This window comes from Oncorhynchus kisutch, linkage group LG16, assembly GCF_002021735.2.
Source record: "Oncorhynchus kisutch isolate 150728-3 linkage group LG16, Okis_V2, whole genome shotgun sequence".
Taxonomy (NCBI): Eukaryota; Metazoa; Chordata; class Actinopteri; order Salmoniformes; family Salmonidae; genus Oncorhynchus; species Oncorhynchus kisutch.
In genome coordinates this window covers 4,877,833-4,901,672 of record NC_034189.2, presented here as the reverse complement: position 1 = coordinate 4,901,672, position 23,840 = coordinate 4,877,833, and the positions used below count along the sequence as shown (strand labels likewise).

The following is a 23,840-nucleotide window of genomic DNA, read 5'->3' as shown; positions in this document are numbered from 1 at the left end:
GAATACAGAGAAAAAGTAATCTGGTTGATAGCCCATTCACTGCTCAATAGGGAACCATTGGAACGCAGAGCTTTCAAAAGATGAGTCACTTCCGGATTGGATTTTTCTCAGGCTTTCGCCTGCAATATCAGTTCTGTTATACTCACAGGCAATATTTTTACAGTTTTGGAAACTTTAGACTGTTTACTATCCTAAGCTGTCAATTATATGCATATTCTAGCATCTTGTCCTGACAAAATATCCCGTTTACTACGGGAACGTTATTTTTCCAAAAATGAAAATACTGCCACCTAGTCACAAAAGGTTAAACCATAATAAAAGCATATAACACGTAGTTATTATCTAGCTGCGGGTCCAGTTCTGACATTATGTGTAGGCCTAGCTGAGGCGATCTCGAATCCCAAGTTTCGGCTCAATAGGTCATTTGGAGCCCGGGCAGCGACCTTAATTGGTGCTGATAATACACATTTTCCGGGAGTTGCTACGGGGTCCCTGAATGAGCTATCGGACGCAAACGTTGGGGTCCGTCTTTATGGGCCGAGGCGGTTTTAATGCACCTCGTCTTGTGACTCTGGGACTTTTCTAAATGTCGTCATTTTTTGTAATGGTCTAAATTAATTGAAGTTATTGCAAATGTACGAGGCTGTTTCTCAATCTGAGAACGTTCTAGAGCCACATAACTCATCATGCACTATCGACTTCAGCTCTATAACAGGTTTCTAAATTTTCAGAGCTCTAGGTGTGACTGTTCTTTGATAGTTTGAACAAAGGTAACTATTGCAGGCTCTGTGTGTATCAGAGCCCCACACTGTGTCACTCCATCCTTGCTGTGTGTGTGTGTGTGTGTGTGTGTGAGAGCTTTTCTGGGAAATCTGATGGGATGAATGACTGATTTACAGTTCATGATGGTTGCATAATCAGAATAAGACAGGTTCATAAGGCATTCATAACCCACATAGGCTTCAGGTTGAATTTAGAAGAAAAGGCTATGTATTCCTATGGGGAGAGATGTCAATGTAAACTGGGAGATGAAAAAAAAAAAGTTTTCACTGTTATTAAGGGTTAATGCCACATGGTCAAGGTTAGGCTTGCACAGATCGGGAGGACCTCAGGAACGTACCTGAGGTCGAATTGTGCTTCTAACACTAACGGTTCTCTCTCTACTTTTATTCACGGTCGCTGCGCTCACACCGAGCGAGCTACGGTCTAGCATGGCATCTCGTTGAACTCGGCACAGCCTAGAGATTATGGTAATGCCATTACCGGCTCTGTGTCTTTAAAGCACCACACTGTGTCACTCCATCCTTGCTGTGTGTGTGTGTGAGAGCTTTTCTTTGACATCTGTTTAGAGAATGCGACCTGCCCGAATGCATAGTGTACAAGTTCTAATACAACATTTACTCATGTAAAGATGAAGAGCATGTACTTTATTTTAAAGGATGATATAATGCATGAAGCAAACAAGGGAATGATTTAGTGAAATGTGATGATGTAGACTCAGTAAAGGGGTCTTTCATCCCTCTGTGGTCTGGAACAATTCTTCAGACTCAGAGTAGCATGGTTCTGATTCTGGACTCTGCTGAACTCCTGTATATCATTTTGATATCTTTGGAGGACCACAGCTGCCATAATTAGAATTAAATTAGAAGAGATGAAGAGATGTCGTGACAGAGGGACACAGGAAGAAGATAGATCATGACACTGAAATCATTGGAGATTCTTGTAAAGAAAGCATAAACAGTGCCAATGTAGGAATCAAGAGTAGTGATGTGTTGGGGTTTAAAGTGGTGATGGTGTTGGATGAGACCACAGGGCCTTATTTCCACTTGGTGGAACAGTTGATTCTAGCAGTGCCTGGTGGAGTCTCAGTACCCGGGATCTTCTGTCCAGAACTATTCACACACCAACAGTAACCTACCAGAAAGACATGTTAATAACCTGTTAAATATATAATATTTACACATTTTACTGTAACATATTGAATTGTCACGTTCAACTCAATTGGAGAACTTATGGTGTGTGTGGTAACCTGTAGAGCCTGAACATTGCTCAGGTTTGTATTGTCCATCGTTGTCACACGTGGGGACGTCGACTCCAGGCCTGACTTTTTTCAAAGCATTTTCTCTAGCAATCTCACAGGGAGTCTTGGGTCGTATCATACCATCTAAACACATAGATAACATTCTTTGTAACAATGACATTACATAGTATAACATACATTGCTGGACAAACATCCTGGAAGCTCTGGCTGCATCTGGAATCTTGGGTTGCGTCCCCTATGGGCCCCTGTTCACCTATGGGCCCCTGTTCACCTATGGGCCCCTGTTCCCCTATGGGCCCCTGTTCACCTATGGGACCCTGTTCACCTATGGGACCCTGTTCACCTATGGGCCCTGGTCAGGAGACTGCATCCTATATAGGACCCTGTTCCCCGAAGGGCCCTGGTCAGGAGACTGCATCCTATATGGGACCCTGTTCCCCGAAGGGCCCTGGTCAGGAGACTGCATCCTATATGGGACCATGTTCCCCGAAGGGCCCTGGTCAGTAGACTGCATCCTATATGGGACCCTGTTCCCCGAAGGGCCCTGGTCAGGAGAAGTGCCCTATACGGAATAGGAAGCTATTTCAGATGTACATTTCTGAAATATTCAGTTGTTGCTTCACTCCTTCAGAGATCTTCACTGGGTCTCTCCCCCTGTGAGTTAAATTCTCCCTCTCCATTTTAAGGACCCGTCCAGTCAGAACCCTCCCTCTGGAACCCCGCACGGAGAGTTGGAGGTTCGAAATGGCGGCGAGTAGTAAAGAAAAAAATGCAGGAAATTCAGAACTAGTTGGTGAAGCAACAGCTTTGCTGGAATGACAACAATATGGCTGTCAATTCTGATGGTATGTAGCGGGAGGATGAGGGTTAATGACCTTAATGGTCGGAAGTGGAAAAACACAGGAAGATGAGAGATCATGACACAGAAAGAAGAGAGATAATTACACAGGAAGAAGAGATAATAATACCGTAAGAAAAGAGATAATGACACAGGAAGAAGAGAGATCATGATACAGAAATCAGTTTAGCATCTTGTCAAGAAAGCATAAAGAGGTCCAATTTAGGAAGCAAGAGTAGTGATAGGTTGGAGTTTAAAGTGGTGATAGTGTTGGATGAGACCACAGGGCCTCACTTACTCTGGGTGGAACATATGATTGGACCAATGCCTGGTGGAGTCGCAGTACCCGGGATATTCTGTCCAGAACTGGTCACACACCAACAGTAACCTACCAGAAAGACATGTTAAGTTAAGGAGAGTGTGACTTTTTTCCGCTTTTTGTTAAAAATCGCGCACAATTTCAACGTCCTGCTACTCATGCCGGGAATATAGTATATGCATATGATTAGTATGTGCGGATAGAAAACACTCTGAAGTTTCTAAAACTGGTTAAATCATGTCTGTGACTATAACAGAACGTCTGTTGTAGTCAAAACCCCAAGGAAATCTGTTCACAAAAAACACACAAAAAATATCACTCCGCCAGTCTCTGTATTGTCTATGGCAAGAGAAAATAGATAGGGTCCAGTTTACAGTTCCTACAGCTTCCGCACGATGCCGCCAGTGTTGGGAATTGAGTTTAAGTTCATCCTTGGTTGAATGAGAAATAGGCACTTCCTGTCATCGAGTACACAACAGAAAGTTATGGAAGAGAGAAAATCGTCCATGATTTATTGACTTGCTGCTATTGAATACAGATCGCTCCGTGATCAATTTGATCGATTATTAACGTTTACTAATACCTAAAGTTGGATTACAAAAGTAGTTTGAAGTGATTTGTCAAAGTTTATAGGCAACTTTTTTAATAAAAAAAAATTACGTTGCGTTTTGAAACAGTTTTTTCCTGGATCTGACGGTCTTCATAAATGGACATTTTGGGTATACATGGACCGATTTAATCGAGAAAAAAAAAGACCCAATTGTGATGTTTATGGGACATATAGGAGTGCCAACAAAGAAGCTTGTCAAAGGTAATGAATGTTTTATATTTTATTTCTGCGTTTTGTGTAGTGCCGGCTACGCAAATTATTTTGTTTACGTCCCCTTAGTGTATTTCGGGGGGTTGCATGCTATCAGATAATAGCTTCTCATGCTTTCGCCGAAAAGCATTTTAAAAATCTAACATGTTGGCTAGATTCACAACGAGTGTAGCTTTAATTGAGTACCCTGCATGTGTGTTTTAATGAAAGTTTGAGAATTATCGAGTACTATTACTTGTCACTCTGAAATTTCCCCTGATATTGATCCCTGTACAAAGACTGCAGCCATATTAATAACCTGTTAAATATATAATATTTACACATTTTACTGTGACATATTGAACTGTCACGTTCAACTAAATTGGAGCATTTATAGTGTGTGTGTGTGTTTTAACCTGTAGAGCCCCAACATTGCTCAGGGGTGTATTGTCCAGCGGCGTCACACGTGGGGATGTAGGCTCCAACTTTGCCATGTGGCACGGCATCTCTAGCATCCTCACATGGGGTCTTGGGTCGTATCGCACCAGCTGGACACACAGGCAACATACATTGTAATGTGGACATAACAATGATGGATATACATTCTGGAATCATGGACTGTGTTTTATAAGGGACCCTTTTCCCCTTTGGGCCCTGGTCAGGAGACTGCATCCTATATGGGACCCTGTTCCCCGAATGGCCCTGGTCAACTTTTCAGCTGATTCTTGATGTGTATATTTTGTTGTTGTCTGTAATTGTATATGAAAGGCGTTGGAAGTAAGATGTAGAAGAATGACAGTTGTCTTTACTGTACTACAGTAAGGGAATACCCCCCTGAAATGGACAAAAATGAATGGGAAGTCATTGACATTGGACAAACTATATACACGGTGTCCAATTCGTGTAAAGTTGATTGCAAATGGCATATGGCAAATGCCAGGTGTAACACTTTGAAAATCCAACAGCGAGCGTGCTCCACCGTGGTTTTTCATATTGCAAATGCAACACAAGTCAACATCCAAAAGCAAAATCCAAAAGCATATGTTTTGGCATATGTTTTGTCCATTTGCAATATGATTTCATAGGAAGTCAAAAGTCAAAAATAGCAAAATTTTATAAAAAACTTCACCACACCCTTAAAAAAGTGCTTTCTGGACTGTTTTTCAAAATTCTTTCGATTTTTGTGTCAATTACACATGTATAAGAACTGTATCAACATACTTTCGTCATATATTATTATCATAATATTTTTTTACTTGTGCATAATGCATATGTTTTCTCCATTTGCAATATGATTTCATAGGAAGTCAAAAGTCAAAAATAGCAACATTTTATAAAAAACTTCACACACTCAAAGTGCTTTCTGGACCATTTTTCGAAATTCTTTCGAATTTTGTGTCAATACACATGTATAAGAACTGTATCAACATACTTTAGTCGTATTTTATTATCATAATTTTTTATATATTTCTTTACTTGTGCATAAGGCATATGTTTTGTCCATTTGCAATATGAATTCATAGGAAGGCAAAAGTCAAAGTCAAAAGTCACTCTTTTTGGGGCCAAATGCCATAAGAAAGTTGACATGCTCAAAAATACTGCAGAAATGCTAAATTGAATGGCCTGACGAACACAGGATGGCCGGGCAGTGATAGTTGCTCCTTTCCATCGCTCGTTGTGTTGATTTCATTATGTCCATTTGTTTATGTTTTCTCACTTTTGCAAAGTCACTGTGCATTTGCAATATGGTTCAATGGGCATTTACCATCACAAATTTGTCATGCTATAAAAATTGTGCAGGAATGCGAAATTGACTGGCCCGATGAACTTGGGATGGCTGGGCAGTGATTCTGGTACCTCTCCATCGCTCGTTAGGGTTGATTTCAGAATGTCACTTTGGTGATGGTACCTCACTGTTTAAACATATTGCAAATGGACAAGAGTCACCAGCAAGTCACCGTCCATCAGTCAATTAGATATCATTCTGACACCAAACTGATACAAACTGACACCAAACCCACTTTTTCCAACTCGTTTAGTAGCCAACTATCACATACTACAGAGATGGCCCAAAATTCACAACGCATTCTATTCAAACCATAATAAAAACGTAAAACACGTAGTTACGTTCCAGCTGCGGGTCCAGTTCAGATGTCATGTGTAGGCCTAGCTGAGGCGACCCCGAATCCCAAGTTTTGGCTTGATAGGTAATTTGGTGTCCGGGCAAAACCCTAATTGATGCTGAAAATCCATTTTTTTCCAAGACTTGCTACGGGGTCCTTGAATGTGCTATCGGACAGAAACGTTGGGTTCCGTCTTTATGGGCCGAGACGGTCGCAATGCACCTAGTCTTGTGACTCTGGGACATTTCTAAATGTCGTCATTTTCATGATGCAAAAATGAATTGAAGTCATTGCAAATGTACGAGGCTGTTTCTCGGTCCGAGAACCTTCTAGAGCCACGTAACTCACCACGCACTATCGACCTGAGGTCTAGAACAGGATTCTAAAGTTTCTTTAAAAGTTCCAACAAGGTTAACGAATGCAGGCAGTATATTTCTCTACGCACCCCAATGTGTCCCTCCTTCCAAGCTGTGAGTGTGTGATTTAGTTTTCCTTTGAAATTTTATGGGAAAAATGACTGATTTACAGTTCATGGTGGTTGCGTAATCACACTTATGACGTTTTGGAAAGATTTGACTATTTTAACCCCTCGAAACAGCCCCTGAGACACCAATTATGGCACTTCCGGTTGGCACAGGAAGCTATAGGTAAACACATATCCTCATTGAGGTATGCCTTTACAGAATCCTGAGTTTTAAGTGTTTACGTTAAGAACTGACCGATTTACACAGGGTTGAATGCACTATGTCTATCAAACTGCTGATTGGGTATGGAAAAACACGTTTAGGGTGATTTTTAACCACTTCCGGTTGCTTCAGGAAGCTTAATCGACACAGGTAGACCTCATAGTGTCCTGATGGACTGTCATTGAAGACAGGTTCATAAGGCATTCATAACCCACATAGGCTTCAGGTTTACTTTAGAGGAGCAGGTAATGTATTCCTATGGGGAGAGATGTCATTGTAATCTTTGAGATCAAAAAACCCTGTTTTACTGTTAAGGGTTAATGCCACACGGTCAAGGTTTGCACAGATCGGGAGAACCTCAGGAACGTACCTGAGGTCGAATTGTGCTTCTCACCCTAACGGTTCTCTCACTGTCACCCAAAAGCAAATGACATTTAGGGCCAGGCTCACGGTCGCTGCATTCAGAGCAAGCTACGGTCAACTGGATCTGGATCTTCAACTGGATCTGTAACTGTTTAAAAAAAAAACAATTTTTGAACATCACCAATTTGACATTGCATGATTTCTCTTAAATGACGATAGATAAATGGCTGGTTCTTTTTTTATTGACACCGGAGGCTCCTTGACTTTGACGTGAAGTGGAAAAATTATTGCTCTATTTAAATTTTTGACCTTTTAATCGCAGAAAAATGGCAATAACTCAAAAACCGTTAAGGCCTAGACGCCATCTTGTTCGGGGCCAACTGCCCATTATGCCAAACCTACGCTCACCAAGTTTCGTCTTCAAAGTCTTTTACGTTTTGGATATAAAGCCACGTCGTGATTCGTGATGTTTTGTACATTTGCAATATGATTCCATTCGCCCTGTTGTGGGATTTATCGGGACAGCGGAAAAATGACCAAAATGTGATTATTTTATAAAACGGAAAATTAATGTCCGAGAGAGAGAGTTTGATGCCTTCCCGGTAGATCCGGCCCTGCCGCACGGCCCGACGCCGTCCTCAAAATTTACAAATGTTTTCGGACGTCTAGTAAGGGACTGTACATTTGCGATATGGACTTTCTCACTAACCATATGGCGAATGTCAAAATGTTCCCTTAAGGTATGAAATGCCTATTTATGTTGTAAATGTGAACATGAATTAACGCTGCCACTTCAGACTCCTCTTGTTTTATTCTTGTACGGAACCCAATGATTTATGAGAACTTACTTGATAGGTTGATGTCCTCTGTGTGATTTGTGTCTTGTTTGACACATCACCTACACACTTTATTAGAATACTTATGAAATGCACAGTTATTTTTGGTAACACCTTTTTCTCTCATACTCCAACCCCATTGGATGCATTGAACGGATGTGGGTGGAGCAATGTCTACATAGAGGTGCAGGTTGTGAACACTGAAAGCTCTGACGAAGGCTTTGAGGCTGATACGTACAGCTTTAGAGCAGTGAGACTAGCAAGAACAGTGTTCTTCATCTTACTCAACTGTAACCATGCACCTGCAACAAAGATAGCTCAGATGTGAGAGTGCCTCTTGAATCCTAGTCCAAGTACGCTCTAAAAATGTGGGGTTCAACTGGAGTTCTAAAGTTCTGTTCTATAAAACCATACAGTTCTTGGAACTGAAAATGGCCCTTAAAAGGTTCTTCTAAGAATCCCGTAGAAGATGGGGGTCATCAAGGAACCTCCTTAGCTGGTGGGGGTTCTTGCAGGAACCTACCTGCCCAACAAACATTTAGATTTGAAAGGACAGTAGCAGGTGCTTAACTTCTTAAGGGGCAGTGAGTTGCTTGGATGAAAGGTGCACAGAGGTGCCCATATTAAACTGCCTGCTTCTCAGTCCCAGTTGCTAATATATGCATATGATTATTCACATTGGATAGAAAACACTTTGAAGTTTCTAAAACCGTTTGAATGATGTCTGTGAGAATAACATAACTCATATGGCAGGCAAAAACCTGAGAAGATTTTCAACCAAAATCCTATTGAAATCACAGCGAGATATGGATGAGTTTGCACTTCCTACGGCTTCCACTAGATGTCAACAGTCTGTAGATCTTTGTCTGATGCCTCTACTGTAAAGGGGGGGCAAATGAGAGGAGAATTAGTCAGGTCTGCCATGAACTGACCATGTGCGTTCACATGAGAGGGAGCTCTCTTCCATCGCTCACCTTAAGTCCATGTAATACCCACGATTGGAAATTCATTTGAGATTTATGTTAAAAACATTCTAAAGATTGATTCAATACATCGTTTGACATGTTTCTACTGACTGTTACGGAACTTTTGGACATTTCGTCAGCATTTAGTGAACGCGCTTCATGCTAACGCGCTAACAAAAGTAGCTACTTGGTCATAAATGATGGACATTACCGAACAAAACATACATTTCTTGTGGGAGTCCTGGGAGTGCATTCCGACGAAGATCAGCAAAGGTAAGTGAAGATTTATAATGCTTTTTATGAGTTTTGCTGACTGCACAATTTGGCAGTTAATTTGCCAAAATATTGCAATATCCCTTTAAGTACATAACCTACTGTATAGCTGGGGGTACTGGAGGAGAGTGTCATGTTGTTATAAAGGAGACGGGAATGCGTAATAGGGTTTTTTATTTTCCCAAATTACAGTGTGCCATGTAAAGGCACGGGGACGAAGACCAAGCAAACACATATACAAAACACAGGGCTGAAACCCATTCAAAAGAGCCAGGAGTACCTCGAATAAATACACAGGAGGAGACCCGAAAACACAAGCACACAATGATACAACACGGGACGAGACCCCTAATCATCTATGCACAATACAAGAGGCACGAAAGCCAAAACAACCAGGCACAGGTACTCACACGACCAACGGACATTGGAACATGGATGCTTCCCAAATGGCTTCTTATCCCCTATGTAGTGCACTACTTTGGACCAGGGCCCACAGTGAACTAAATAGAGAATAGCTCATGGCCACAAAGGTAATATGGACCCTTGTCTAAAGTAGCTCACTACATAGGGAATGGGAGGTCAGTTCAGACATAGACAAGTATTAGATGAACAGATGTTGAAATCTCACCTTCTGATGTCTTCAGTTGTAGCTTCACTTCTTCAAAGGTCTTCACTGGGTCTCTATCTGTCCTGCCTGTGAGTTGAGTTCTACCTCTCTCTCAACTCCTTTTTAAGGACCCGTCCAGTCAGACACCTCCCTCTATTTTGTCAAAATTTCTCTCCCTCGCTCTCTCTCTCTCTCTCTCTCTCTCTCTCTCTTTCTCTCTACCTCTCTCTCTCTACCTCTCTCTCGCTCTCTCTCTACCTCTCTCTCCCTCTTGCTCTCTCTCTACCTCTCTCTCTCTCTCTCTCTCTCTACCTCTCTCTCGCTCTCTCTCGCTCTCTCTCTCGCTCTCTCTCTCGCTCTCTCTCTACCGCTCTCTCTCTCTCTCTCTCTCTCTCTCTCGCTCTCTCTCTACCTCTCTCTCTCTCTCGCTCTCTCTCTACCTCTCTCTCTCTCTCTCTCTACCGCTCTCTCTCTCTCTCTCTCTCGCTCTCATCCTTCAATTCTCCATACTTTCTGACATCTACCTGTTTGACAGGGTTGGGGTCAATTCAAAGTGAAGGTATTCAACTTCTGGCTCAGCTGGTTAGCGAGCTCTGTCTCATTGACAACCCAATGTTGCTAATGGCCAGCTATCTATCCTGTTAATATAACTTGTTTTGTTAGCTAGGTAATGTTAGCTAGGTATGTTAGAAATGTTATGATAACAACTCTCATCTGTTGTCGACATAAGAATTCCATTTGGGAGCACCAGCTAGTTAGCTAGGTAATGTTAGCCATGTTATGAGCACCAGCTAGTTAGCTAGGTAATGTTAGCCATGTTATGAGCACCAGCTAGTTAGCTAGGTAATGTTAGCCATGTTATGAGCACCAGCTAGTTAGCTAGGTAATGTTAGCCATGTTATGAGCACCAGCTAGTTAGCTAGGTAATGTTAGCCCTGTTATGAGCACCAGCTAGTTAGCTAGGTAATGTTAGCCATGTTATGAGCACCAGCTAGTTAGCTAGGTAATGTTAGCCATGTTATGAGCACCAGCTAGTTAGCTAGGTAATGTTAGCCATGTTATGAGCACCAGCTCGTTAGCTAGGTAATGTTAGCCATGTTATGAGCACCAGCTCGTTAGCTAGGTAATGTTAGTCATGTTATGAGCACCAGCTAGTTTGCTAGGTAATGTTAGCCATGCTATGAGCACTAGCTAGTTAGCTAGGTAATGTTAGCCATGTTATGAGCACCAGCCAGTTAGCTAGGTAATGTTAGCTAGGTATGTTAGCCATGTTATGAGCACCAGCTAGTTAGCTAGGTAATGTTAGCCATGTTATGAGCACCAGCTAGTTAGCTAGGTAATGTTAGCCATGTTATGTGCACCAGCTAGTTAGCTAGGTAATGTTAGCCATGTTATGAGCACCAGCTAGTTAGCTAGGTAATGTTAGCCATGTTATGAGCACCAGCTAGTTAGCTAGGTAATGTTAGCCATGTTATGAGCACCAGCTAGTTAGCTAGGTAATGTGAGCAGGTTGGTGGAGATGGCGGAAGCAAAAGTGTCATTTGAAGTTGAAAGCAAGTTGAGTACAGTTAGCGAGAAAGATGAGTGGAGAACAGAGAAGTCCAAGAATGGAACAAAAAAGGGTTAAAATTGTTGTGGATAATTAGTCTGATTAATCGTTGTTTGTTGGGGTACGAGATGTCATCACGTAACTATAAATCTTCAATCCTTTAATTATAAAAGCAAAGTGATTAATTTAGACTTTTATTATGCCCACTGCATGCAATAAAAAAAAATCAAATATAAACATAGTTTTTTGCATGACAGGGATTCTCGTGACTTTCAAGAATGCCGGAATTGCTTCACCTTGCTCTTCTGGTAGGCTCGATGCAGGATTCACCATACAATTATTTCAGACATAAAATGCATTTCCACCATGGCACGGACCATGATGATACCTTGGTGCAGAGAGGTATAGGCGAGAGGAGAGGAGGAGGGGCGAGAGGTATAGGCGAGAGGAGGGGAGAGAGGTATAGGAGAGAGGAGAGCTGGAGGGGAGAGAGGTATAGGAGAGAGGAGAGGTATAGGGTATGAGAGGAGGAGGGGGAGAGGTATGGGAGAGGGGAGAGCTTAGGGTATGAGAGGAGGAGGGGGAGAGGTATGGGAGAGGGGAGAGCTTAGGGTATGAGAGGAGGAGGGAAGAGGTTAGGGTATGAGAGGAGGAGGGGAGAGGTTAGGGGACAAGAGGGATAGGAGAGAGGAGAGGTTAGGGGAGGAGAGGTGTAGGGGAGAGAGGTATTAGGAGAGAGTAGAGGTATAGGAGAGAGTAGAGGTATAGGAGAGAGGAGAGGTATATTGTCTGAGAGGAGGGGGGAGAGAGGTATGGGAGAGGGGAGAGGTTTGGGTATGAGAGGAGGAGGGGAGAGAGGTATGGGAGAAAGGAGAGGTTAGGGTATGAGAGGAGGAGGGGAGAGGTTAGGGTATGAGAGGAGGAGGGGAGAGGGATATGGGAGAGGGGAGAGGTTAGGGTATGAGAGGAGGAGGGGAGAGGGATATGGGAGAAAGGAGAGGTTAGGGTATGAGAGGAGGAGGGGAGAGGGATATGGGAGAGGGGAGAGGTTAGGGTATGAGAGGAGGAGGGGAGAGGTTAGGGTATGAGAGGAGGAGGGGAATAACTGAATGGAATAACTGATTTGATAAATGATGATGATAATATGTCATCTTAAAGTGGAAGAACAGGGAAGACATCCTCCTCCCTCATGTATTACCCTTCCTGCAGGCTCATCCTAACTACCCTCCAGCTTGACAAAGCCACCTGCCATACTGCACAGAACGAGTGTGATTTCCTGCAATACAGGAATGTCAGTATTCTGCCATGGCCAATGAGGAGCCCGGATCTCAATCCCATTGAGCACGCCTGGGACCCGTTGGATCGGAGGGTAAGGGCTAGGGCCATTCCTACCAGAAATTTCTGGGATCTTGCAGGTGCCTTGGTGGAAGAGTGGGGTAACATCTCACAGCAAGAACGGGCAAATCTGGTGCAGTCCATGAGGAGGAGATGCACTGCAGTACTTAATGCAGCTGGTGGCCACACCAGATACTGACTGTTACTTTTGACTTTGACCCCCCCCCCCCCCCCCCTTTGTTCCGGTACACGTTATTCCATTTCTGTTAGTTACGTGTCTGTGGAACTTGTTCAGTTTATGTCTCTGTGCAGCGGCTGGCTGGGTCGCTCTGACCCGCAGAGCGCAGAGCACAACAAGAACACTCGGCTGCTCTCTAGCACACAGCGGGGCATGTCCGGACCTGTGTAGCGGCTGGCAGGGTCGCTCTGACCCACGAGCGCACGACCTCGCCACACACCTCACCAGTGGCTGGCAGGGTCGCTCTGAGCAACGAGCGCGACTCTAACACTCGGCTGCTCTCTAGCACCCAGCGAGGCACGTCCGGACCTGTGCAGCGTCTGGCTGAGGTGCTCTGACCCAAGAGCGCAGAGCTGCGAGCCCAGAGCGCAGAGCGGGGAGCCGGGCACAGCCTCGCCACACTCGCCACACTCGCAGACTCTCTACTACGCTCCGCGGCACACGCCTCGCCAGTGGCTGACAGGGTCGCTCTGAGCGCAGAGCTGCGAGCCCAGAGCGCAGAGCGGGGAGCCGGGCACAGCCTCGCCACACTCGCCACACTCGCAGACTCTCTACTACGCTCAAAGGCACACACCTCGCCAGTGGCTGGCACGGTCACGCTGACCCCGCCAGCGCAGAGCGGGAGCCCTGGAAACACAGGGCCTGGGTCGCTCTGACCTGCGAGCGCAGAGCACAGAAAGGGGAGCCCTCCACACACAGGACCTGGGTCACCCTGACCCCAGGACCACGGGAGGGTTAAATGAACCTTTTAAGACAACATATTTTGCTACAGGGGTACCATAAGAACCATCTTACACAATAAAACTATTTCAAGACATTCCCAACATAGTACACTGCTTTTGACCAAGGCCTATAGGGTCACAACTAGTCCACTATGTAAGGAATAGGGTTCTATTTGGGACATACCTCATCCATCTATTCCATTGTCCTGTTCTTCCAGAAATACAGAAAGTCACCTTGATGACAAGGTTTGGTGAAAGAGAGGCTTGACCCTCGCAAAGAAAAGGCATGCTAGCTATTTACCCTCTCCCACCTTCTCTCCTCCTCACAAAGGAATGCTTTAGCCTTAAGACATTGATCTATCACCTCTCCTCTCATCTTGCAGACTGTTTTAAATTAAATCACAATGAGATTATGTGGTTTATGGTATTTTTTGTGCAATACATTTGCACTACGATTATGTAAAAACCCACTACAAACTTCTGCTAACATTAGCCACCGCTAGCTGAGAATAATTGGTAGCGGTGGGGCAGGCTGTGCCTGTCCTCCTATCTTTTTTTTGCATTTTCAATGGTCTGAAAGATGCTGGAAATGAATATCTTGTTAATGCAAAGACCAGGAAACTCTGGAAAAAAATAAAAGTCGATTATTTAAATGAATGGCTCTGAATGCACTGTCGGCATGCATCCAAACGTTATCAACCACTTTTGGAGCTAACTAGCTGGTGCTCATAACATGGCTAACATTGCCTAGCTAACTAGCTAGTGCTCATAACATGGCTAACATACCTAGCTAACATTACCTAGCTAACTAGCTGGTGCTCATAACATGGCTAACATTATCTAGCTAACTAGCTGGTGCTCATAACATGGCTAACATTACCTAGCTAACGAGCTGGTGCTCATAACATGACTAACATTACCTAGCTAACTAGCTGGTGCTCATAACATGGCTAACATTACCTAGCTAACTAGCTGGTGCTCCCAAATGGAATTCTTATGTCGACAACAGATGAGAGTTGTGATCATAACATTTCTAACATTACCTAGCTAACAAAACAAGTTATATTAACAGGATAGATAGCTGGCCATTAGCAACATTGGGTTGTCAATGAGACAGAGCACGCTAACCAGCTGAGCCAGAAGTTGAATACCTTCACTTTGAATTGACCCCAACCCTGTCAAACAGGTAGATGTCAGAAAGTATGGAGAATTGAAGGATGAGAGCGAGAGAGAGGTAGAGAGAGAGAGCGGTAGAGAGAGAGAGAGAGAGAGAGAGAGAGAGAGAGAGGTAGAGAGAGAGCGAGAGAGAGAGAGAGAGAGAGAGAGAGAGAGAGAGAGAGAGAGAGGGAGCGGTAGAGAGAGAGCGAGAGAGAGAGGTAGAGAGCGAGAGAGAGAGAGGTAGAGAGAGAGAGAGAGAGGTAGAGCAAGAGGGAGAGAGAGGTAGAGAGAGAGCGAGAGAGCGAGAGGTAGAGAGAGAGCGAGAGAGAGGTAGAGAGAGAGGTAGAGAGAAAGAGAGAGAGAGAGAGAGAGCGAGGGAGAGAAATTTTGACAAAATAGAGGGAGGTGTCTGACTGGACGGGTCCTTAAAAAGGAGTTGAGGGAGAGGTAGAACTCAACTCACAGTCAGGACAGAGAGAGACCCAGTGAAGACCTTTGAAGAAGTGAAGCTACAACTGAAGACTTCAGAAGGTGAGATTTCAACATCTGTTCATCTAATATCTGTCCCAACTGACATCCCATTCCCTTTGTAGTGACCTACTTTAGACAAGGGTCCATATTACCTTTGTGGCCATGAGCTATTCTCTATTTAGTTCACTGTGGGTCCTGGTACAAAGTAGTGCACTACATAGGGGATAAGAAGCCATTTGGGAATCATCCATGTTCCAATGTCCGTTGGTCGTGTGAGTACCTGTGCCTTGTTGTTTTGGCTTTCGTGCCTCTTGTATTGTGCATAGATGATTAGGGGTCTCGTCCCGTGTTGTATCATTGTGTGCTAGTGTTTTCGGGTCTCCTCCTGTGTATTTATTCGAGGTACTCCTGGCTCTTTTGAATGGGTTTCAGCCCTGTGTTTTGTATATGTGTTTGCTTGGTCTTCGTCCCCATGCCTTTACATGGCACACTGTAATTTGGGAAAATAAAAAACCCTATTACGCATTCCTGTCTCCTTTATAACAATGTGACACTCTCCTCCAGTACCCCCAGCTATACAGTAGGTTATGTACTTAACACAGGGTCTCCTATCCTCCAGTACCCCCAGCTATACAGTAGATTATGTACTTAACACAGGGTTTCATATCCTCTAGTACCCCCAGCTATACAGTAGGTTATGTACTTAACACAGGGTCTCCTCTCCTCCAGTACCCCCAGCTATACTGTAGGTTATGTACTTAACACAGGGTCTCCTCTCCTCTCCTCCAGTACCCCCAGCTATACAGTAGGTTATGTAGTTAACACAGGGTCTCCTCTCCTCCAGTACCCCCAGCTATACAGTAGGTTATGTACTTAACACAGGGTCTCCTCTCCTCTAGTACCCCCAGCTATACAGTAGGTTATGTACTTAACACAGGGTCTCCTCTCCTCTAGTACCCCCAGCTATACAGTAGGTTATGTACTTAACACAGGGTCTCCTCTCCTCCAGTACCCCCAGCTATACAGTAGGTATACATATGCACAAAGGTATCATTATGGTCTGCTACCAAGGTATCACCATGGTCTGCACCAAGGTATCACCATGGTCTGCACCAAGGTATCATCATGGTCTGCACCAAGGTATCATCATGGTCTGCACCAAGTTATCATCATGGTCTGCACCAAGGTATCATCATGGTCTGCACCAAGGTATCATCATGGTCTGCACCAAGGTATCATCATGGTCTGCACCAAGGTATCATCATGGTCCGTGCCATGGTGGAACTGCATTGTATGTCTGAAATAATTGGATGGTGAAACTTGCATCGAGCCTACCAGAAGAGCAAGGTGAAGCAATTCCGGCATTTTTGAAAGTCAAAATAAACCTTGTCCTGCAAAACAACTATTTGTATATGATCATTAAAAAAATGCATTCAGTGGGCATAATTGAACTCCCAATTACGTTCTGGACACGCCCCTTTCCTGCTAACTCACCACACCTGAACTCACTCTGCTAATCATCAATTCCTCTTCCATTCTTCTGGTATATAAGCACCTTGTTCTACTTGGGTTTGTTCAGCATTTGTGGTGTCCCAGTTCCTTTATTGTTCCTGTTGTTATTGGCTAAAGTAAGTGCCTGCTATTGTATCTTTTCTAGGGTTTTAACTTCCTGCACTGGGGTGTAATATCCTGTTCATCCTAGCATGTGTATTGTTATGGTGTAGCTGGCCCAGTATTAGACCTTTAATTTAACTGTAAGGGTAGTGTTACAGCTAGTGAGATGAGACATGGTATAATGATGGTTCCTGCCTGCAGAATGTGTCTTACTTCTATAATCCTGTAGACTGTTCTGATTGGTTGCACTGCGTCTCAGTGAACAAGAAACTATGAAATGCTGTTTTTACTTCCCCCACTCCCCATCAACTTTAAATGGATTCCATGTTGTGCTCAGCTGTTTAGCTAATCACCCTCTCAATATGGGCACCATGCTGGGCCAGACTGGAAGTAGGGGAAACATGGACGTGCAAGGCCAGAACAAAACATTGGCCGCCATATTTGGATGGGCCTTGTCTAAACTAGATTTAGTTATTGATCAGTGCTGTAAATGGTGCTTTATCAGAACCATCTAGTGTATTATGGCTGGATCTTCAGAGGTGGGACCCCATGCTGCTAGCAGGTACCTTATTGAACCATGTCATCTACTAGCAAGCTTTTGCTGTGGAATGTCCTTAGACCTTGCTTCATTAATTAATAGGTCTAATATTGGGCTGTGGTGTATTCCCTCCAGCACGACAACATCCTATCACAGCCTTTCCTGGTGGCCATTTAACCTTGTTACAAGCCACTACTCCTTACCTGCCGGTGTTACAAGCCACTGAGCCTTACCTGCTGGTGTTACAAGCCACTAAGCCTTACCTACTGGTGTTACAAGCCACTGAGCCTTACCTGCTGGTGTTACAAGCCACTGAGCCTTACCTGCTGGTGTTACAAGCCACTGAGCCTTACCTGCTGGTGTTACAAGCCACTGAGCCTTACCTGCTGGTGTTACAAGCCACTGAGCCTTACCTGCTGGTGTTACAAGCCACTGAGCCTTACCTGCTGGTGTTACTAGCCACTGAGCCTTACCTGCTGGTGTTACAAGCCACTGAGCCTTACCTGCTGGTGTTACAAGCCACTGAGCCTTACCTACTGGTGTTACAAGCCACTGAGCCTTACCTGCCAGCATTTATACTTTGCTTTTATTTTTGTTGGAAAGTAAAAGAAGCAGAATTGAACTTTGTTCAATCATAATGTTTGTTTTCTGACAGATTTGGCCATAACCAAACATGAGTGACACTTCTACATTTGGGAATTATTACTTCTGTCTGAGTGGAGAGAAATACCTGCCCAGAAATTCTCCTCAGCCCTGTTTAGGGAATAGGTTGGCATTTAGGAAAGCAGACATATTCCTGTTCTAATCTACTGTATGTGGAGTTGAATCTGTGGTTTTGATGGCTTCACTCTGTTTCTCTCAGGAGACTCCATGACCATGTTGACCAGTCTTCTGCTTCTCAGTGCTGCCTTTGCTCTGGGAGATGCACGTAAGAGTCCACTTTTCTTGACTCGTTCTGTATTTTTCTCGTAGCAGACATTACTGATTGACCTACAAACAATATTGTAGCTGTGATTTGTAGTTCTCTCTCCACTAGCCTTTAAAGCCACATGTAACTTCTCCTTACAGAGTCATTGATGGAAGAAGACTTATGTCCTTCCGGTTGGACCAAATATGGATCACGCTGCTTAATGTTTGTAAAGACTACAAGGAGCTGGCCTGAAGCAGAGGTATCACCCTTACCATCTACTGTGAATTTGAAGGGGGAAGTGTAGTTGAAATTAGCTATTGGACATTACCTTAAAGGTGATACTTTCTTAAACTGTAACACATGACTGATGTGAAATACTGAACTTCCCTTTAAGATGGGAATTTTCTATACATTTTGAATATTTAATGTGGAGTCGTGCCTCCTGTATACTGGAACCCACAGGACATGGCTTAAGACTGAGATAAACTAGTATCTTTAAGAGTTTAAAAAGAAATTAGTTGCGCTGGTCAATATTTGGTTGAGAGTCCAGAAGACAAATTCTCAGCAAGGCTGACTGACTAATACATGAAATGTCTTTGTTCCCATCTACTGCTTGGCTGTTACTGTAGATAATAATTTTCTTAACTGACTTGCCTAGTTAAATTAATACTTTCTTCTCTAGCGGTACTGTGTCCCTTGGTGATCAACTGGTGTCTGTACCCAACGTTGTGAAGTACCTTGGCGCAAACCTGGCATCTGTGCACAGCTCCGAGGAGGACCAGTTTCTACAGGCGTTGGTCTTGGTCAAGACTGTTGATTTCCCTCCTACCTGGATTGGAGGATGTTATTCGGTTGAGGTGGGACCATTAAGCCTACAGTGATATATAGAGCCATTATTGCAAGGAACGCCGTTCCATCGCGTATTGCTCAAGTGAACAGCAAATCTGGTTAAAAACGGGAGATGTGGCATGTAGGCTACCTGTAATTTGTTCATGTAGTTCTGTCTAATGTTCTAATGTCATTTTGTGTGGACCCCAGGAAGAGGAGCTGCTGCTTTTTAACAGCTATTGTAATGGTTTCCATATAAAATATAAAGAGTTGCCAGGCAACGGGTAGCCTCGCAGTTGGCCAATAAAGGCTTGTTTGAATCCCAGAGCTCACTCCGTGAAATCTGATGTGCCCTTGAGCAACGCCCTTAATCCTAATTGACCCTGTAGGTCATTCTAGATGAATCTGCTAAATTATTTTACTGTCAACTTCCGGAGGCCTTTATACTCATGTAAAATGTTTCTAGGTAAGTATAAATTTGATCAAAGTAATCTCTTCCATTCAGTCTTGTAACCATGTGTATGGGGTTTCTAGCTTCAAAAGTTGTAGACTTGTTATAGTCTTTGAAAGGCATCGGTATGACTGCAAATGTGAGGAGTAGACTGTAGGTTCTTTACACAAGCAACAGTCCCAGTCAGTGGGTTTTGAAGTAGTGGTAGCTTAAACTGTTTGGTTGCAGGTGGTAGAGGAAGGACTACATTTAGTCTATATTCTCAAACCCCACTTTCCCCCCCTCAGGACAGGCGGTGGTTCTGGAGTGATGGCTCCGACTTTGATCACCAGAACTGGGCTAAAGGAAGGCCTGGTGCTGGTGCCAGAGAGTCTTGTGTTCATATCAACTTTGGAGGTACAGTAAACTCAGTATCAGTCATCAAATTAAACTTATTCCTAGTTAATTTAACTTTCCTGCTGTGTACAGCTGAATATTCTGGTTTTGTCTTCAGGTCAACAGCGCTGGGACAATGCATTATGTGAAAGGAGCTTGCCCTCTGTGTGCTCCCTGAGGCTCCTGCCGCTTCGCCAGAGTATCCATTAAAAGCAGCAATGCTATTCCGTAGTGTCTTTGTCCTTAATGCTTCATGGGAAGCTCTGTTGCTGTTAAATGAAGTCTCAGTTACTACACAAATGTTGAGGAATTGTTTGCAGCCAATAAAATGTGGACAATATTTTTTGTCTCATGAGTTATTGACTATGAATCATATTGCCAAAGTTGTCCCATGTTTTGATCTTTCTAAAAGGTATTTGTCAAATAGACATTTAAGTACAAAACCGGTGTTAACACTTCACCTGAAACTCTGCATCATAACACATGTTGTAGTTGGTACTCTTTCTTCCCCTGTGGGACTCAAACCCACAACCTTTGTTGCAAGTGCCATGCTGGACTGTGCCACCAGGACATAACTGTCATTGTGCTATACTTTATGTAAATGTAGACCTGTGAAGTGACTCAGTATGTTTAGGATACTGAAGGTTCAAAAGACATGTTTAACTTCTAATGCCTGCAGGGGCAGTATTGAGTAGCTTGGATGAAAAGGAGCCCATTGTAAACAGCCAGCTTCTCAGTCTCAGCTGCTAATATATGCATATTAGTATTGGATAGAAAACATTCAAGTTTCCAAAACTGTCAAAATATTGTCTGTGTATAACAACTGATATTGCAGGTGAAACCCTGAGGAATATCAAACCAGGAAGTGGCTTCTATTTTATCTGCATGTTCCATAGCCTCCCTTTGCGCCACTTAAAGGGATATCAACCAGATTCCTTTTCCTATCGCTTCCTCAAGTTGTCAAGTCTTCAACCAGTTTCAGGGTTTTATTTTGAGGAATGAGCCAGAACAATAACATCTGTCAAGTGTTCGCATGAGTTCTGCTCGCGCAACAGATTTTGGGAAGCCATTGCCGTTCCTTCTCCTACTGAACAAGACCGTTGCGGTTGACATTATCGATTATATATTTTATCCTGAGGAGTGATTATAAATGTTTCTATGGCCAAACAGTTCTATTGTTTCATCAGACCAGAGGACATTTCTCCAAAAAGTACAGTATTTGTCCCCATGTGCAGTTGCAAACCGTAGTCTGGCTTTTTTATGGCCGTTTTTGGAGCCGTGGCTTCTTCCTTGCTGAGCAGCCTTTCATGTTATGTCGATGTAGGACTCGTTTTACTGTGGATATAGATACTTTTGTACCCCGTTTCCTCCAGCATCTTCACAAGGTCCTTTGCTGTTCTGGGATTGATTTGCACTTTTTGCACCAAAGTACTTTCATCTCTAGGAGACAGAACGTGTCTCCTTCCTGAGCATTATGATGGCTGCGTGGTCCCATGGTGTTTATACTTGCGTACTATTGTTTGTACAGATGAACCTGGTACCTTCAGGCATTTTGAAATTGCTCCCAAGGATGAACCAGACTTGTCTTGGCTGATTTATTTTGATTTTCCCATGATGTCAAGCAAAGAGGCACTGAGTTTGAAGGTAGGCCTTGAAATACATCCACAGGTACACCTCCAATTGACTCAAATGATGCCAATGAGCCCATCAGAAGCTTCTAAAGCCATGACATCATTTTCTGGAATTTTCCAAGCTGTTTAAAGGCACTGGAATTGTGATACAGTGGATTATAAGTGAAATAATCTGTCTGTTAACAATTGTTGGAAAAATGACCTGTGTCATGCACAAAGTAGATGTCCTAACCGACTTGCCAAAACGATAGTTTGTTAACAATACATTTGTGGAGTGGTTGAAAAACGTATGTAACTGTCTGTAAACTTCATACTTCAACTGTCAGTGTGAGGTGTGTCACTCTTACCTTTGGGAACAAAGGTGTCTCCCAGAGCAAAAGCTGTGCTGACAAGCAGAATGATGGTCAATGTCACCATGGTGATAGTCTGGAGAGAGAGAGATGAGCATTTTAATCAGCTGTGATTGTACTGGATTACTCCAAATCACTGGGATGGCTGGGGGTACTAGAGGAGAGGAGACCCTGTGTTAAGTACATAACCTACTGTATAGCTGGGGGTACTGGAGGAGAGGAGACCCTGTGTTAAGTACATAACCTACTGTATAGCTGGGGGTACTAGAGGAGAGGAGAGGAGACCCTGTGTTAAGTACATAACCTACTGTATAGCTGGGGGTACTAGAGGAGAGGAGAGGAGACCCTGTGTTAAGTACATAACCTACTGTATAGCTGGGGGTACTAGAGGAGAGGAGACCCTGTGTTAAGTACATAACCTACTGTATAGCTGGGGGTACTAGAGGAGAGGAGACCCTGTGTTAAGTACATAACCTACTGTATAGCTGGGGGTACTGGAGGAGAGGAGACCCTGTGTTAAGTACATAACCTACTGTATAGCTGGGGGTACTGGAGGAGAGGAGAGGAGACCCTGTGTTAAGTACATAACCTACTGTATAGCTGGGGGTACTGGAGGAGAGGAGACCCTGTGTTAAGTACATAACCTACTGTATAGCTGGGGGTACTGGAGGAGAGGAGACCCTGTGTTAAGTACATAACCTACTGTATAGCTGGGGGTACTGGAGGAGAGGAGAGGAGACCCTGTGTTAAGTACATAACCTACAGTATAGCTGGGGGTACTGGAGGAGAGGAGAACCTGTGTTAAGTACATAACCTACTGTATAGCTGGGGGTACTAGAGGATATGAAACCCTGTGTTAAGTACATAACCTACTGTATAGCTGGGGGTACTGGAGGATAGGAGACCCTGTGTTAAGTACATAACCTACTGTATAGCTGGGGGTACTGGAGGAGAGTGTCACATATTTATAAAGGAGACAGGAATGCGTAATAGGGTTTTTTATTTTCCCAAATTACAGTGTGCCATGTAAAGGCACGGGGACGAAGACCAAGCAAACACATATACAAAACACAGGGCTGAAACCCATTCAAAAGAGCCAGGAGTACCTCGAATAAATGCACAGGACGAGACCCGAAAACACAAGCACACAATGATACAACACGGGACGAGACCCCTAATCATCTATGCACAATACAAGTGGCACGAAAGCCAAAACAACAAGGCACAGGTACTCACACGATCAACGGACATTGGAACATGGATGCTTCCCAAATGGCTTCTTATCCCCTATGTAGTGCACTACTTTGGACCAGGGCCCACAGTGAACTAAATAGAGAATAGCTCATGTCCACAAAGGTAATATGGACCCTTGTCTAAAGTAGCTCACTACATAGGGAATGGGAGGTCAGTTCAGACATAGACAAGTATTAGATGAACAGATGTTGAAATCTCACCTTCTGATGTCTTCAGTTGTAGCTTCACTTCTTCAAAGGTCTTCACTGGGTCTCTCTCTGTCCTGCCTGTGAGTTGAGTTCTACCTCTCTCTCAACTCCCGTCCAGTCAGACACCTCCCTCTATTTTGTCAAAATTTCTCTCTCTCTCTCTCGCTCTCTCGCTCTCTCGCTCTCTCGCTCTCATCCTTCAATACTCCATACTTTCTGACATCCAGGGTTGGGGTCAATTCAAAGTGAAGGTATTCAACTTCTGGCTCAGCTGGTTAGCGAGCTCTGTCTCATTGAAAACTCAATGTTGCTAATGGCCAGCTATCTATCCTGTTAATATAACTTGTTTTGTTAGCTAGGTAATGTTAGAAATGTTAT

At 43.8% G+C, this 23,840-nt stretch overlaps 2 protein-coding genes and 1 pseudogene across 4 annotated transcripts in view; 2 read left to right on the top strand and 1 right to left on the bottom strand.

The window, feature by feature from the left end:
• The window catches only part of LOC109884535 (equistatin-like), a 110,962-nt pseudogene that overhangs the window by 15,633 nt on the left and 71,489 nt on the right, over positions 1–23,840 (top strand).
• Positions 1,407–23,574, bottom strand: LOC109886222 (saxiphilin-like). Its single transcript, XM_031791655.1, has 6 exons — positions 23,475–23,574; positions 22,018–22,096; positions 4,414–4,545; positions 3,178–3,267; positions 2,030–2,164; positions 1,407–1,914 (listed from the first exon to the last, which is right to left on the bottom strand). The coding sequence occupies exons 2-6, from the start codon at positions 22,085–22,087 to the stop codon at positions 1,817–1,819; spliced, it is 525 nt and encodes a 174-aa protein (XP_031647515.1). The 5' UTR covers positions 22,088–22,096; positions 23,475–23,574; the 3' UTR covers positions 1,407–1,816.
• LOC109884531 (ladderlectin-like) overlaps positions 16,833–23,840 on the top strand; it is a 32,625-nt gene continuing 25,617 nt past the window's right edge. Inside the window, exons 1-6 of one of the 3 annotated variants that reach the window (XR_004203322.1) lie at positions 16,833–16,951; positions 18,338–18,403; positions 18,544–18,644; positions 19,068–19,242; positions 19,952–20,060; positions 20,158–20,379. Coding sequence is in view for 2 of the 3 variants with exons in the window: in XM_031791653.1 (XP_031647513.1) it covers positions 18,346–18,403; positions 18,544–18,644 (159 nt within the window). In the remaining variant the exon portion in view is untranslated. Of the gene's footprint in view, positions 16,952–18,130; positions 18,244–18,337; positions 18,404–18,543; positions 18,645–19,067; positions 19,243–19,951; positions 20,061–20,157; positions 20,380–23,840 lie in introns of those variants that run through there. The other 2 variants (XM_031791654.1, XM_031791653.1) reach the window with 2 other exon arrangements.